We start from the raw sequence: 17,763 nt of genomic DNA, 5'->3' as shown, positions 1-17,763 counted from the left end.
GAAAATCCCCCACCCTTTTGCCCGTGAAGTTTAAACTTTCAACAAATTCAACTAGCATTCCAGATATTAAAATTTTGGAGTTCTCAATGTTCTTGAGTAAAATGCTCGCTTTGCCCTATATCTAGATACATGTATAGATAATTATTTATTTTTCAAAATTGTAATTATTTATTTTTCAAAATTGTTCTCAGGTATGGATCGTCGTGGATAGATATACATCATATACACATTTGAGTTTTCTATTCAAATCCGGATACATGTCAGATATTGGACGGGTGTGCATGGGCATAAACCAAACATACCATAAGTTCCCTACCTAAAAATAAATTGAGTATAATTTCACAATAAACATGTTTCAAAAAATGGAAATTGAAAATTGGGAGAATTATAAAAACTTGGTCATGTGAAATTTTGACCAACAAATAGCAAGATTTGGAAGGAAAAACAAAGAAAAGAAACAAGGAAATTACAAGGACACGAATCCGCCCGAAAGCAAATTAGAAACCTGTCCTGAATCTTGCCCACAAAGGGGCCCAATCAACCACACAAACGAAAAAACAAGCAGCATTCGGCCTAAGAGTGCTGATTTTGAAAGAAAACAAGACAAATAAAGCACACAAGCACGTCGCAGTGGCAAACCAAAATTTAGCCGTTTAATGTTCCAAGAAACATTTCTTTGTGCTAATCCGACTCTAGTTGCGACACCCAATTTTCCATGTCTCGCATTAACGAGGAGCTGTAGCGAGTAGCAAGCTGGGCTTTAGAGTTTAGAAATATTGTTAAGAGTCTTGGTTTACTGGCTTACTGCAGCCTGACGGGTTTGAAGGGATGGCCCCGGGCCCCGGGGTGTGTGTCGACTGTTGAGTGGAGGAACGTGTCGGAGCACCACGCAAAACCTTCATCATCCAATTGATCCTTTGTTGCTCATGTGGAGAACAAATTGCACTGGCTATTCTTCAATGCTTTTGCAGATCGATGTTCATGTACAGAATCAAATCAATTTCTCCTATGCCACCAACGCAACAATGGCTGGATTCTCCAGACCATCCCACAGAACGGAAACCCAAACATCTTCGCAGCAATGGCGCGCCGGCGGTGGACGATCTCTCCTGGATCAGTCTCGACCACCGGCAGCAGTATACATCCTCAACTCTTCCCTCCTCTGCAAATGACAAATATTAAAGAACACAGCAAAAATGAATTCCAGCCATGTCAGCTTTTCGCGCGGCTCACGGCCCGACCCTGATCCGCACTTTCTTGGCGTGCATCTCGGCGAACTCCGCCTCCGAGATCTCCGAGTTGGTCGCGGACGTGAGGTGCCGCACCGAGAGCCGGTCGTCGCCGGGGTGGCGCCGCGCCGCGGTGAGCACGAGCAGGAGGAGCAGCAGCAGCAGCGCCATGGCCGCCGACAGCGCGGCGAGCGCCCCCCACGCCGCGCGCGCGCCGCGCCGCAGCGGGGCGCACTGGCCGCCGACGATGTCCGCGAACCCGGCCTTCACGAGCTCGCAGCTCACCAGCCGCTCCGTGCCCGGGAAGATGTCCAGCACGTTCTGGATCGAGCTCGTGTACGACTGCACCTTGTCGTAATCGATCGCCGACGAGAGGTCCGCCGGCCGGCAGCTGGCGCCGCCGCCAAAGTCCGAGCACGTCAGCCTCTTCAGGATCTTTAGTTGGACAAAACGAAACAAACGCCATGTCAAGATTACCGTCCAAATTGTTCTGAAATTTGAACTGTGGAAGAACTTCGTGTTCGTACCTGAGGGATGTCGCCGATGGTGGCGGCGCCGGAGGGGCAGTTCTGGGGGCGGTACCGGTACTCCGGCGGCCCGGTGAAGGGGTTGCAGATGTAGTCCAACCGCTTCACCGGGTACTCCGATTTGATGGTGTAGATGTTTGAGTTCACCTGATCTATGATGTCATGGATCCCTGCACCGACATCGTGCAGAATTATGCTACCGGAGAACTTCTCGCTGCAGGGGATGATGGTGCCCAGCGTGCTGTTCTGAGGGTTCAGCTGGTACTCGTCCAGAGCGGCACACGTGTCGCCGGCGAACTTATCGAAGAAGTAGTACAGGCCGAAGTACATCCAGAAGAGGGCTGTCAGTATCCAGCACAAGGCCAGGCACCTGTTGCAGATAGTTTCTTGAGTCAGAATGACATAAAGGCTGAAAGGTCACATGATTCAGGTTTGTGAAGCTTGAAGGTACGATACTTACAAGTAGCACAGTTTTTGCAGTCTTAGGGGGCTTCCTACTGCAATATTCAGAGAAGCAACTTGTTAGGCTCAGCAATAAGCAAATAACTAGTAATGCTTCACAGATTCATCTTCCAGATTCTGAATAACTACATCATATTCACTTACCCAACAACACTAGAACTGCAACAAGGTTCAGCGAAACGGTTAAAATGGTTACAAGTTCCCTGAAATTCATCAAATATCTCAGTTCCAATTATGACCAAGAGATTATAGCGAAAGTAGTAATCTGTGGATGTTTCTTTCCCATGCTGTGAAAAGTTCTTACAGTGTGTTGATTCCTCTGCTGACCAGGCGCATATTCTTCTCTGCCTTTGCCTGAATCTCCATTGCTTCAGAGTTGAGAGCCTCTACTGTGGAGTTGAGATGATCCCACGCTTGGCTGGTATAGTTGTATAGCTTCGATGTGTTTTGCATCATCTCAATGGCTCCTGTTATGTTGTAAATGGTTGCTGTCGCCTGGAGTGCAGTCGTCCCAATGATCTCTTTCACAGATTCTGCTCTTGAGTGGAATTGTACTGTGCCACGAAGAGCGACTGCTGATGCAACTCTGCAAATAAAATACTAGAGTAATTACTAAATGCAGTGCTGCATATTTTTGCAGATTCACAACAGTTCCTGTTGAAGGTTAGTTTATTCTTGATGTGAGCAACTTACATGACAAAAACTGCAAGGATGATGCACAGTATCACAGTCAAAATTTCGTATCTCTCTAGGAAAAAGTCGAACTCAGTGTATCTTTCTTTCCTTTTTGTGCATAAAATCTTGGAGACTAATATAGTTCCCAGAAAAATGATACCACCAATTACCCACAGTGCTGCAATCACGTATCCAGATCTACCTGTAAATATGGTCGACTGAAAAAAGTAAAAAACAATGGCAATCAGTTTTAATCCTCATATCGATACCTATCAAAACCTATATCATTCTGCACATTTAGCACGATTGAATGCTAAGAACAAAAATTTTATGTACACGGTAGTGCCTTGTTCATCTGCCAGAAAACCCATCCTGATATATGATTTATTCTCTAAAAGCATTTATTTGTTGCCTCGACATCATTTTTTAGCTAAAGGAAAAGGCAGTTACCACCTAAAACTCTGGGGAGTATATTCAGAGAAGCAGAGAGCTTACACTCCAATAATGCTTGTCAGTGATATTGTACCCTCCCTCATACTTCCTCAGTCCATCAAGAGGATCAATTCTCCTTGTTCTCATCGACAGAGCGCTCTCCGATGTATTCCCCGCATCCGACAAAATTCTACCCACTGATCAGCACAAGCAACAGAGATCAGGTACCATTCACAACGAACAATATACTGCAGACAAGAACATTGTCAAGCAGAACAGTACAAAACATGCTAAATGAACAATGCACTAGAGACAGGAATAATGTCAACTAGAACAGTTAATCAGGATAACTTTGCTGTCCTGGCGTGCTACTTTAGCTCTACTACACAGATATCTATTGTAAGTAAACCTGATTTGCATGTTACCAGAAAGGCGATACAATTTGCAAGGTTTATCTATGACACACATCAGGGATTACTCACCTGCTCCAATGTGAGGCGAGCTGTTGAGGTGTTCCAAAGTGGTTTGGGCCTGAGCCTGTGCGTGTAACCTGCATGTGATTGCCGCAAAGCAGCAGAGCAGGAATACTAACTGCTCCAACCTCCTCGGTTCCATGTTAGCAAGCTGCCATGAGAAAAGCTCCAAGAATTACATTCCGATCGTGATTTAGACATATAAAGACTGCGAGAAAAAAAAACCAAAAGACGTAGATCTGCAAGGAAGTAACTTTTTCCGCATGTGCAAAGACGTAAACTGTATTCCAGATACTGACATACTGATACATAAGGGTGCGTAGATCAACCAGGGCATCTAAAATTTGCACTGTCATCTATCTGTTCTAGTGTAAAACGTATGTAATTTTTCCTGGCAGTTTCTGCAGCCTAACTTGTCTGGAATTCTAATGTGCCGTCTGTCTATTCAGTGTTCAGACTGACTTCTTGGAAGATGACTTGATTTCCTGATCCCATTTTGGACTAGTACGATGCTCCCGTACCTAACTTAACAGGTGTTAGTCAGCCAACAGAGTCATGGCGGAACGTAGCTCCGTTGAACACGGTGAGATGGGCACTACAGGAGTTTGATACCAAGAGGACTACAGGAGTTTCTCGATAACGCTGAGCTTCAGAGATACGACTACTACTGACATGTGAATACTGTAAATTCAGAAATGACAGCATACATGTTTAGATATCAGTGAACTGTTAATGTCTACCTGTTATCTGAAAACTAGAGAAACTGGGAACAAAGTGCAGCGTGAACAATCAACGTGCACTGAATTCATCGAATTTCTTGTCTCAGTCTATGGTGCAATCCTTCTTCAGAGAAGCAAGAAGCCATGAAAACAGAGCTAGAGAGAAGATGCACGACCCCAACATGATCACACGCGACTCAGTTCTTATCATCACTTCAGAAACTTATACAACATAAACGAGATCATCCAAACTAAATTTCTAGCGGGAAAGATGATGGGCAAGGAAAAGGATTCTCCAAATTCGAGCTTCAAACATAGGCATAAATCTCACGCGCTAGGACAACTCGAGAGCAGGGCGCCATGAATTCCGAATGCAAAGTCTGAAAGATAGCACGTATAAAAAATAAACTGCAGAAGCGCAATCTCTGAAAACTCACCTGGTTTGAGCTCCTCCCCTGCTCCCACCATGCAAGCAGAAGCAGAGCTCCTCCGATCCACCTCCTACCGCCGTTCTTGTAGCCACAAAGGAGCCCAGCAAAGATGAGGCTGCCGCGCGTGCGCCGTCTCCGAACTACCACCTTCTTCCTCCCGGAGTCCCTCTCACCATTTACTCCAAACTCCCAGACGTGGCCATCCTTTCCCAGTCATTCATCATACAATTCAGCCACCTCTCTTCTCTCTCTCCCTCTCTAGAAGTCCAACCAGGCCACCTCTTCCTCTCCCTTTCTCTCTCTAAGACCACCACCGTGTCAAACGAGGCGACCCGCGATGGCTTCCCTTTCCAAGGCCGCCGTGCGCGCTTATATATACTCGATGATCAAAGGAGGCGATCGTCGACAGGGGATGACATGGACATGGACGGGAGCAAGCAAGGGGGCCCTAAAGCGCCATGCTTTCCTTGGCCATGGAGGAACTGGTAGGATGCGATGCCACCACGGGACGATGGGGCCCTGGGGCTCCTCCTGCCGGCATGCACGCACCAAATCCCACAGGCCAAGGAACGAATGTTAAAGGCGAGAGAGGAGGGGGGAGTAGAAAAGTGTTTGAATCGGAATGGAGTCGTCCGCGTAACAACTTTGGCTCGGGATCCCATCCAATGGGTTTGTTTTGGGTTTTCCGTTTCCTTTTGGATTTTCAGTTGCCACCTTTTTTCTCTCCTTCCTTTCTGCAGCAGCTTCCTTCGAAGCCGTGTGTTGTGTGGGGAAGTCGGCAGGAGCCGGGGGCAGCGGAGAAGGGACAGAGTTGTAAGCCGGGGCAGTTTTGCGGGATAGACCTCGTGATCATTGGTATTTCCCATGTGACATGAACCATTAGGATCCGGTGATTTTTATTGGAAAAACAGAGGATCCAGTTATTTAACATGTACGATTTTAAGAGTGAATTTTAGAATATGCAACGGAGAAAGTGCGTGCATTTATGATCATAGGTAAAATTGTATAAGTGCCCTAGAGTAGAATGCAAAACTGAAATCGAATACATGAAAAAGGGTCTAATGGTGAACCAATAAAAATGGTACTACCTCTGTATCAAAATATTTGTCGTTATTGACTTTTGATCACGACGTTTGACCATTCGTCTTATTCAAAAAATTATGTAACTATCATTTATTTTGTTTGTGGCTTAATTTACTATTATAGGTATTGTAAGCGTGGCTTATCTTTTCATACAATTACAATAAATTTTCGAATAAGTCGGATGGTAAAAGTCAACAGCGACAAATATTTTGCTACTGTGTGGTTTTGCAGCTACCTTTTCTCAAATCCACCATTGCTTTTCACCTATCAAATCCAGAAGACCTTCGATCCAACAATTGATGATAATAATGTACGCGCGGGCCACAAGCTAGTGCAAGACTAGCCATGTTCAAATGAGAAGATGGGCAGAATAAGTTTGAGTGCTCTCATATAGAGGGGCCGAGCACGGTATCAAAGATGGAAGCAGCTGGAACCATTCATATGCACATTCAATAGCATCAATATGGAAAATTAAATATTCACACCTTGTTCAATATTGCCAAAATCTCATAGGCAAAACTTATAAATGTTGACAAAGATACAATTTCAGCACCGTCCAATATGAATATCCTCCATGCATTTGCACTACTCCAGCACGTGAAAATTCTCATACATTTCGTCTAACACGTGGAGCAGGCAATTTCATAGAGGTTGCTTACCCATCCATGCAATTTTTAAGATCTCGGAGGGGTTTCCCATCAAAGAGAGCCGCAGGCATAAAGGGAAGCAAAAACGATTCTGCCGTGTTTCTTTCGGCTTCACCTTTTGCACCTTTCCTCCATGCGTTCACAGTGGCGTAGGAAGCTGAAAAATCTTTGACCTGAAAATGTGGCGTCTTGGATGGGTGTTTAGATCCTTAAGCTAAAATTGAGTCCTTGTCATATCGAATCTCCGGATGGTAATTAGGAGGACTAAATATGAGCTAATTATAAACTAATTACATAGATGGAAGTTAATTCGCGAGATGAATCTATTAAGCCTAATTAATTCGTGATTAACACATATTTACTATAGCATCACATTGTCAAATCATGGAATAATTAGGTTTAATAGATTCGTCTCGCGAATTAGCCTCCATCTGTACAATTGATTTTGTAATTAGTCTATATTTAATACTCCTAATTAGTATGCAAGAACTTTAGTCCGTGGAACGCCAAACCGAATATAAATGTATACTGCAACCTGTGCTAGTCTGGGTGTTAGTGGGAATGCTGATTAGGTTAACTGGACAGCAGAGGTCAAAAGGCTCCTATCTGGAGAAGAGCTGAATAGGATGACCAAAGAAAGTACCTCCCTGGGGCCCACACAGGAGGTCAGTTGGATTTCTATGCGGATCAGGCACAACTGCACCAACTATATTTTTTGTGTTTAGGTGTATTTAGCTTGACCGAACAAGATGTTTTAGTAGCATTTGATGATATCCCAATATGGACCTAGCTCAAATAAGTAGCCGACTTTTTTATATAACCAATTGCATAGCGTCTAGATGTGTAAAAGTTTTTTTACATATTAAAGAGCTTGCTTAGGATGCATGCTTGGGAAGAGCTTGCTTGGACCATCCTACTTCCTCATGGTACAAGAATGTAAAATAATTGATACTAGCCACTAATAAGCACCAGGAAGGAAAAGAACTCTATCATAAATATGTATCATTTGTAGCCTGAAATATAAGTACACATACCAAAAAATTTTAGGGCCTGTTTGTTTTATTGGAATCTGCTGGAATTGGAATTAATTTCTAAAGTCACCCTCTTTGGCTGCCCCCGGAATTGGAAAGAGGGATTCCTGATGATTCCACCTTTCCTTCCCCACATTCCGAGCAAAAAATTAAGAAAGGGATTCCACCGACGCCTCCCCCAACTGCCTCCCCCCGACGCCTCCCGACTCCTCGCCCCTGCGCCGCCACCCCCGACTTCGCGCTGCCGCCTCCTCCGACGCCCCCCTCTTCCTCCGCTGCCGCCGCCTCCTCCGGCACCCCCTCTTCCTCCGCTGCCGCCCCCCTCCTCCGCCACCTCCTCCACCACGAAGAAGGCAACGTCGAGGATCTCTAGGGCCGCCGAAGGAGCGCGGCGGCGAGGGTGTCGAGGGCGAGGTCGACGGCGGCGGCGCATTGGGTGTGCCAGCATCCCTTGGTGGCGCCGGGGGAGTCGAGTGCCGCCACCGGCGGCAGTGGCGGCTGGTGGTTGGGGTCGAGACCACAAAAGAGCTTGCTGTAGAAGAGACTGCGGGCGGCGAGGACGCAGCAGTGGGCGTAGACGAGGCAACCCTCGATGCTGAAGGCGACGTCGCTGAAGGTGTGCCTATTGATGAGCAGCGGATTTTGGAGAGATTTGTTGGGAGGGAAAGCAAGCATTTCCTCCTGCTTGCTGAGGAACCACATGATGCCTTCATTCGGGTATGTCGCCCCTCTAGCCTTGCTTGCAGTAATTTTGCCTTCAGGGTGTTCTCCATCACACCTATTGGCTGTTCAGGTGAGCATTCCACTATACTGGTTGTTCTTCGATGACCCATTGTAAGATCCTCGATTAATTTGGGTGCTTGTGGTTCCATTCTGCTTTTCTGTGGGAGTAATCCTGGCATTACTTTGTGAGTTGATTTTTGGTATTTTACCGGCATGTTGCAGTTTGCTGCTACTGGACCTCGTGTTATCTTTCTATGAATAAACTGGCATACTGAACATGTGTGAACCTTCAGCAGCCATACCATGAGGATGCTCTGATCTTCTATTTGTTCATACCATAAAAAATTCCATATTTAGTTATCCAAACAGAATGTGAAATTTGATTCATGGAGAAGAATTCCATCAACACCCAAACAAAAAAATTGAATTGAATCAAATTCTGAGTAATTCATTTCCGGTGGAATCCAATGTCTAGAATGTATTTCTTGGAATGGGTTTCAATTCCTGCGAAACAAACGGGCCCTTAGTGATTTCACACGGAATATCATACTCCCTCCATTCCAAATTGATAAATTTTACTATGCACTGCACCTAGATATATGCTATGTCTAGATACATTATAAAAACTATGTATCTAGAAATGCTAAAACGACCAACAATTTAAAACGGGAGGAGTAGATCCTAAGGATTGTAGCCACTACAGTTGTTTTCATTGATTGTAACAAAAGATAAAGAATATATATATTCAATGATTTTTGGCCCGTTATAGTGTTCATTTTGTCTTATGTTGTATTTAAATTGTTGGCATGTGCTTTCTAAAGTGATTTTAATGGTATATCTTCAAATAAAACAACATTTCTAATGGTATATCTTCAAATCGCGACATTTGTAATGGCATATATCCCATTAACCTTAAATAAAACAACAAAGGAGAGACCGATCGTGCTGAATATAGGTTCCATGCTTAACCAGCTAAGTGTTCCGTCTCCTCGCGGTGAAGAATACTCGAAAGAACTTGGTAAAGCTGAGACTGAAAAGGGCGTGTTTTTCTGCTTCTGCATACCCCACTACACAAAGACGCTTGCCACACAAAATCCCCGACAGTTCCGATCCGATCGATCGAAGTCCCTCGACGACGGCTCTTTTTGTCCCGGAGGTGACGGCGTACGGCTCTACTCGTTAGACGGAGTTGGACCGGTGCAGCTTTACCTGCGGTCGACCGGCCGGTAGTGGCGTCCGTCGCCGTCGCCGCCGCATCGGCCCGTCGTCCCCTTTCCGACTTATCGTTAGATTTTGCCGGTCAGCTCACCGTCACCATGAATTTCCACGAAAGCGACGCCGGCAAAGACGACGTCGCCGGCTTCAGCTTTTGGAAGATGGAACGAAGCGAGCAAGTCGAGCTAGCTGTTGATGCTCGGACACGTCAGAGACTTGCCGACTAGACCGTTCCTGCTGATGTGTTGTCCGTCGCGGCCGGCGCGCGAAACCGCCGTCTCCGGCACTGTGAGTAGCCGCGTGGTTGAGACTGTCCAGGAGTGGAGAGCACGCAGTTGAACAGCTGTTCTTATGGACTGCGATTTGTGTCGGGGAAGAATTCTATGGCACTCAAACATTGTGGAAGTCAACGTGGAAATATATGGACCGCGGCAACCAAGTCGGCGTCAGGCCGTGGCGCAGCCTCATCGGAGCTCTCGGCGCGGCCATATTCTACCGCATCCGCATCTGCCTCGACGGGTGCCAAGGCACGCCTGGACATCATCGAGCGGCTAGTCGGTCGAACATGTGCCCTCATGTGCCCTCCAGTGCATCGACACCAACCTCTTGCACCCGGCGGACACGTGCAGTATCGAACTGTGGGCGTGGACAGCCGACCCGAGCAAGATTGCCAAGGTGATGTGGCTCGTCTTCACCACCCGCTCCATGGACGGCCAGGGCCAGCCCTGTAGTGGTGTCAACCGAGGTGGTCGCCCAAGGCCCCAAGTGCAAAGGGTTCGATCCTTGGACAAAAATCTCGGAATGTATCGGATTCGGGACTAAAGAAGGATTAGTCCCGAGTCTAAATTTCGTAGTCCCTCAGAGCCCTTTTAATCCCGGTTGGTGGTTCCAACTAAGATAAAAGTGGAACTTTTAATCCCGGTTGGAGCCACCAACCGGAACTAAATGAATTAGTCCGGTTGGTGGCTCCAACCGAGACAAAAAGGACTAGTTTTAGTAGCCACCAACCGGGACTAAATCCACCGGCAGCCTTTAATTCTCTCCAACTCTATGCCTCTCCCTTATCCTTATCTGGATCTACTCGTCTCCCTCCTCCTCCCTCTGCTCCCTTCCTTCCTCCCCGCCGTGGCCCAGCGAGGCGTGGTGGCCCCGCACAACGCGGGCGGCTGGTGAGCGCGGCAGTCGGTGCGGCACAGGCAGCCCGGCGAGGCCGCTACTTTGGTGCGGCGCGGGCGGCCCTGTGCAGCATGAAGCAGGCGAGCCACGGGCGGGTAAGATTGGCGAGCGGTGAATGATTCATTTGTGATTTTTGCTGGTGAGTCCACTGCGTGTTGTGAATCAAATCGAACTTATGTGTTGTGAATAAGATCTTGTGCGAATTGATTGGTTGTGTGTTCTTACTTATGTGATGGTCATTGTGAGATGAGCATCTTTGTTGCTTTTGATTTTGTCGTCTTTGTGATGGAGTTGGAGCTCAAGGAGGTGGTACGGTGGTCGAGGCGGAGCTGCAGGGGCGGCGGGGCGAGCAGGCAGGACGGAGGGCAACCTATTTTTTTTAACCTTTTTAGTCCCGTTGGTAATACGAACCGGGACTAAAGGAAATCTTTATTCCCAGGTGAATGACCGGGACTAGGGGCTTTAGTCTCGAAAGATTAGTCCCGGTTAAATTTTCGAGATATATGAGCCTATCCAACTGGTACTAATGCCCGTTTTTCCACCGGTACCCGATGGCTACGCATCAAGTATGTGCTAGTAATCAGTTCTTCTACATATCAAGTTCAAGCACTTATAAAGTGCTAACATAAAATAAAAACTTCAGCCCGACGTTAACCAATCAGACACCCCTAGCGCAAGATTGGTGGCTTCCAAGCGTATGCATCGATCACTTTAATTTCAGGTCCAAAATCCCTTTGAAACTATTCTTAGCTGTAACAATTTTTTACAATAAACTAAAATTATCTTTGCAACTGCTATATAATAGTTTGCTGTTAGTGTTCAGAGGGCCCTCCGATTTCTGTTTTGTCTCGGCCCCCTCGAAACTCAGGACTGGCCCTGTGGACGGCTCCTCCTCCTCTATGTAGATCAACGACATTCCACCCGAGCGTTGGCAATGCGGAATCAAACATCACGTCCTCATCCACATGTGGGAAATCACAACTACTCCTCGGTCACTTTGGACCCACACAACCCGGATGTGTCGGTCGATGAACCGGAGAAGCGGTGGCTTCCCTGGTACTGGGGCGTCAGGGACGGCGACCTTGTACCAAAGCCCACCTTCCCACCGTTCGAGCACTCGCCTCTGACCCGTCGTCCACAACATTCAGGGGTGGAGAGAGGATGACGACGGCGGCGGCGGCAATGATGGTTGGCCGTGCGACATGCGTGGCCACAACGACATCAGGCGCTCCAGTGGGTCCAGGAAAGACCCGTAGTGGCAGGACCGCTCCCACTCGCCGCGACGTCACGACGTGAGCACTGGCTCCCATGGGGGAAGGTGCAGGAACACGGACGGTGAGGCCCAGCCATCCCTCAAGCTTCACAAGGCGGAGGACTTCTAGCTGCCGTTCGACCTTCAGGTCAACTCCATGGCGGAGCTGCACAGAAGATGTTCAACCTGCAGGGAGCGCGCTCGGCGGCAACGGAGCCGCGCCCGGTGCTGGACCTTCTTGGGAAGGCATCACACGTCGTCGACATGTTCGGGGATGAAGCCTGGTTCAACGACAACAACAATGGCAGCCTAGAGGTACCAACAGGAAGAGCTCATCCAAATGTGCCTCTGCATTGTGTCTTCTCCGTAATCACCTCTGCCATGCCTCCTCTCAACTCTCCAACCATCCAGGAAGTGGACGAGGCGCTTTTCAAGCTCTTGGTGCAGCTGGAGTCCATCGAGCACACCTAGCAAGAGGGCCTGGCGGAGGCCCGGTGGCGAGTGACTTCCTCTCGCACAAGCCCCCGACGCTCGTGCACGACGCGCACCAAGCCGACGCTGGCGACTCTGCATCACTAAAATCAGGGGCACAGGAGAATGGGGACTGCCAGCCCCTGTCCCCAACACTCGTGCACGACGCGCACTAGGCGACTGGTGGTGACTCTGCATCACCAAAGTCCCCAGTTCGCCCAGCAGGCACACCATCGACTAACGGGGTGGCCGACCTCTTCTCTATTCCTCCACAGCTGGTGCTACAGTCACTGGAAGAACCCATAGTCCCAACTCCAACTCTGAAACCGGCCCCTGCCAGCGTTGTGTTTTCGACATGACTTTGGTACGTCGTAGTTTCCAGCTTTCTACGACTCGCCCTATGACGGCAATGCAGCGGGCGCAGTGCAATTTGTGTTGTAAGCTTGGGCTTCTAGGTGATGAGCTTGATTGATATGCACCCGTTGGGGTTGAATCCCGATCTTTCAATGAGATAAGGTGGATAACTCGATTTGGGGATGGAGATGACGGTCCGACTACAACTATCCAAGGATGCTGCACCTTAGCAACCGATATACCACCTTCAATGGTCGCCGCGATCTTGTGGAGCACGATCAACCAAACCACTAGGGTAATTCCTGCAAGCAATCGAGGAACAAGTAAGAGCAAGTAGAACAAGTAACTCAATTGCAAATATAGAGATAAAAACCAATCTGAACTCACAAACTTGGGGTTCTAAATCGAGTAGAACGGATGGTCTAGTCAACACACGCGTCTACAAGGAAGTAGCAATGGCTAAACTTTCAACAAAATAAAATCCAATCTGTTTGTGGTGGCTCTAATCCTTATTAATACCTAGGAGGATGACCAGGGGGGTCCTGGTGTTGTGCTCCAACCCTAGGACACGTCCTTATTGGATCCGACTTGATACAAGGCCTATCGGGCCATAATAAGGCAATGTTGCACCATGGACATAAAACCTCTTGGTAATAATTTGATCATTGTGACCGCTTAAGGAAAGATATTAACATGAGTACAGATCCATATGAAAATAGACTTCATAAGGATTCCAAGAAGTACTTGAACACTCAAAACAGAGTCCGGATGAGGTCGTGGCGGCCGTCGCAAGTTGGTATAGTGTTGTAGTCCGATTCCAGCCCCAAAACGTGTTGGATTTGATCTCTTTCTTTCCTTAGGCCAAAAGTGACGTGGTGGCCTGGTGAAGGACGTTGGGAATACTTAGAATTGGCCCACAATCAACTTCTTTGGTCCTCCATGCCTTCCATATGTGTTTAATACTCTTTTTGATCCACGTACGTATTTCTAAAAATTACAATGAACACAAATTATGGTGCAACATCAATTCATCAAATATATCAAATACAATCTTGATAAAGAATTATTTCACCTTTGAATTAAAATTTATTATTGTGGTTGTATCCGAGCAGGTGATGTTCTCATCATTGACCCTGTGTTGGCTGCTCTGCAGGAGTTCCTTGCCATGCTCATAGGACCACTACCAGCAAACATCATCGCCACGTTGACTGAGATTTTCAACATCAACAATGACAAAGCCGACGAGCTGGATGATGCAATGCTCGCCATGGTGGGTGAGGGGATCAACAATCTTCCATGGGAGGTGGCCGCTGTGCAAGTCGCAGCATGATCCATCGCTATTTTCAGTCAAGCGTCACCTTTAGTTCCCAATGCATTGCAAATTTCAATTCCTTACCAGTACCTCAGAGGCTGCGGCTGTTGCGGTCTCATTTATCTTAGATCAACTTTGGATTGGGTTGTAACCCCTAACGCAGCTCACTACTAGAACCCCTCCTTAGCTACGCTATAGTAGTAATGCATGCTAAAAGCGTCTCTACATTAGCATGTAAAGATGCTTTTTGACACAATTTCAAAAATGTGTCAGATTGTTACGATATTAGACACGCTTATAGTGTTATTAGTCATATAAAGATATTTTTAACACGCTATTGAAGTCGTCTCAAAATGACACAGAGTTAGACACGCTTTAAAGCGTCATTATTCCCTAGACATGTTGTAAAGCGTATCAAACAATTGTCTATAGCCAGGTAAAGATGCTTTCTGACTCGATTAGAAAATCATATCGAATTGATACAAAGGTTGACATGCTTTCAATCGTGAATAGCATGTAGACAAGTCATAAAGTGTATCAAATAACTTTAATAAGAACGTAAAGATGAATTTTGATGCAAAACGAAAATGACACACTTATTCAAAATAAGAGATCTAATATTTGCAATCATTGAAGGATGAAAAAACAATATATTTGAATTGGTAAAAAAAATACAACTACCATATAACCTAATATTTATAGCGTTGGCAAGATATTAGAGACCTGCATGCTAAAAACCATATTAAAATTAGTTGTGTACAACAGAATTAAAAAAAGGAAAAAATAGGTGCCTCCAAGGAATCAATCCGCTCCTGGCAATTTTAGAGACTTGCAGCCATACCATTGAGTTAGCAAAGTAAGCACGTCAAGTCTCTAAATAAAATTATTGTTGGCTGTACATAACCCACCCAGTACATCCGGCCAGGCACCCACGGGCCAAATCGGCACTCCTCCCCCAACTCGACAAAATGCTGCGCCAGGTGCCAGCGTGCCGCACTCGAAATCCTCGTTCCCTGGGCATGCTGGAGCGTAGCAACACGGCAGCTACATTGAGGTCCTGGTTCGCCCTCCTACATCCCTCTCCCTTTGTCTGGTTCAACTCCATTGTAGCGCATGGCCGGTAAATCTTGAATCCAGTGGCAGAACCGGGGGGAAGGGGGGCGCAGCAGGGGCCATGGCCTCCCTAATACGGTGACAGGGTGACAGGATTTAAAGACCTCCTATGTATTGCATAGTCTAAAAGCCTAGAGTAGTCATCAGTCATCACTCATCACCACTTTAGTTCCTCTGATCTGAAGCACATGGCCTAAGTGTCAGCTCAGGTTTATGATGCATATTTTAGGATTTTTTGTTCACTAATATGGGCTGGTGAAGCATGACCATGAATTTCATATTAGTGCAGTTCTATTATTTCTAATTTGCGGTCTACTGTTTGAGCTGGTTAGGTGGAAGCCTCTTAAAAAGGAGAGGGAAAGACTTCCTAGAACTAAAGTAGAGTTTCATATTTCTAGTTGAGCTGACGGGATTAGACTATCTTCTATTATATTGTTGCTAACACTAGCCTATTTGGGCTACTTAAACCTGTCAGCCAAAAGTTCCATGAGCAAGTTGTCTCTCTTTGTATTCTTCATAACTTAAGCATCTCCCTCAAGGGCATACAGTGTAACTATTTGAGAAGCATGCCATATTTAAAGCATTATGCAGGCTTAACACTACTCGGTCAGATTCACTCAGAGTTTGCTAAGTTTTATCAGTAAATTGTTTTGCATATTGCTTTGGAATAAATAATATTGGAATTTTCTAAGTTTTATCAGTAAATTGAGTTTATCCAGTAGATTAAATTTGTGTTTGGTAGTAATTCACAATTCTATAATGATTAAGGATTGTGTTTACATTTTATTTTAGAAATTAACCATCACCTAATATTCATCTCTATCACAACTATGTACTGCAGATTAAACTAGCTAATTTGTTTTATTTGAATTTTATAGCTCCTTACATAGGGTGATGGATCGAAGTTGGATGAAAAAAGTTAGATGGGAGACGGCATATGAAGATGGTGTTGAGGAATTTTTAGCTCTTGCTTACCGGGACCTTCCACAAGATAGCGAGATACTTTGTCCGCGTAAAAAAAATGCACGAATAGAATAAACCAGAGTCATGATGAAGTTAGGACACATCTGCGGTGTGACGGTATTCTGCAAGGTTATACTACTTGGGTTCATCATGGTGAGAATTATGACAGACCATCAATTGCATTTGTTGATGTGCTAAATATCACAACATTGCCTGCTTTGGGTATAGTACAAGATTGCCGGGATGGAGAATCGGATAGCATGCAAGAACCGCTGCATGCTACATTTGGTAGGGCTGCAGGCATGCCTCAAGGCGAAGCAAATGATTTTCAGTCAGGATTTGCAGATATGGAACATAATGCCCCAGAGGATATTGTGAATTTAGCTCAAGGTGATGATTCGGGGAGGGATCAGAATATATATGCAAGGTTCTTGAAGGATGCACATATAAGGTTATACCTTGGTTGTAAATACTCAAGGTTGTCATTTTTGGTCCACTTGTATCACTTGAAGTGCTTAAATGGTTGGTCACAAGAATTGTTTGCAGCACTACCGGGTCTACTATCTGCTGCGCTACCTCTGTAGTAAATCTACCTAAGACATATTATGAAGTGAAGAAAATCATCCATGGATTAGGTCTTGATTATTTGAAAATCCATGCTTGCCCCAAAGATTGCATGCTATTTCGAGGTGAACATGCCAAAATGGATGTTTGCCATGTGTGCAAGAGATCTCGTTGAAAGTTGTTAAGGAGAATGCCTCATCAGCTAAACCTAAGGGGAAAAGGAAACCAACAAAAGTGTTGAGGTATTTTCCATTGATACCTAGGATCCAAAGGTTATTTTCAACTACCAAAACTTCAAATGATATGCGATGGCATGAGGAGGCCCATACGAAAGAAGGAAAACTACAACATCCAGCAGATGGTGAAGCTTAGAAAGACTTTAATGATAGGCATCATGAATTTGCAGAAGATGCTCGTAATGTATGCCTTGGTCTTGCAAGTGATGGATTTAACCCCTTTGGGATTAGAATTTAAAGCACAATACATGGCCAGTAATGCCTTACATATTAAACTAGAACATAGTATTGTATTTCTAATCAAATAAGATGTGAAGATAAACATCTGTTCTTTTTCAGAATGGCAACTAGATCTTTTTTTCTCATTGATAACAATTATTAGATATGCTATTATGCTCTAAACATCAGAATGGTTCAATCTATTATTTTTACATATATGTGTCCTTTCATATTACAATGAACTGTATATATGCCTACCACTTGGAAGTAAGCCCTCCGAATTGTTTATTTTTTCAAGGATGGACTTATAGAACTAGAAAGTCATACTGATCACAGCCCTGCACACTCAATTAGTAATGTGCACTCTCCCACAAATGAAGTGCAGGTAATAGAGTAGATACTTTATTTCTAATGTACATAGCTACAACAGTAATATTAAAGTTTTTGCTAATGTAT

General features: G+C 45.6%; 1 protein-coding gene across 1 annotated transcript; it reads right to left on the bottom strand.

Annotated features, from left to right (window-relative positions):
* Positions 1 to 369: 369 nt before the first annotated feature.
* On the bottom strand, positions 370 to 5,579 carry LOC101773049. Its single transcript, XM_004979075.3, has 9 exons — positions 4,955 to 5,579; positions 3,808 to 3,949; positions 3,389 to 3,522; positions 2,912 to 3,111; positions 2,523 to 2,804; positions 2,363 to 2,421; positions 2,217 to 2,253; positions 1,757 to 2,126; positions 370 to 1,664 (listed from the first exon to the last, which is right to left on the bottom strand). Exons 2-9 carry the CDS (start codon positions 3,938 to 3,940, stop codon positions 1,230 to 1,232), a joined length of 1,650 nt encoding a protein of 549 aa, XP_004979132.1. The 5' UTR covers positions 3,941 to 3,949; positions 4,955 to 5,579; the 3' UTR covers positions 370 to 1,229.
* Between the last annotated feature and the right edge of the window lie 12,184 nt (positions 5,580 to 17,763).

Source organism: Setaria italica, chromosome VIII (genome assembly GCF_000263155.2).
Source record: "Setaria italica strain Yugu1 chromosome VIII, Setaria_italica_v2.0, whole genome shotgun sequence".
NCBI classification, from domain to species: Eukaryota; Viridiplantae; Streptophyta; class Magnoliopsida; order Poales; family Poaceae; genus Setaria; species Setaria italica.
This window is presented reverse-complemented; position numbering and strand designations above follow the sequence as displayed.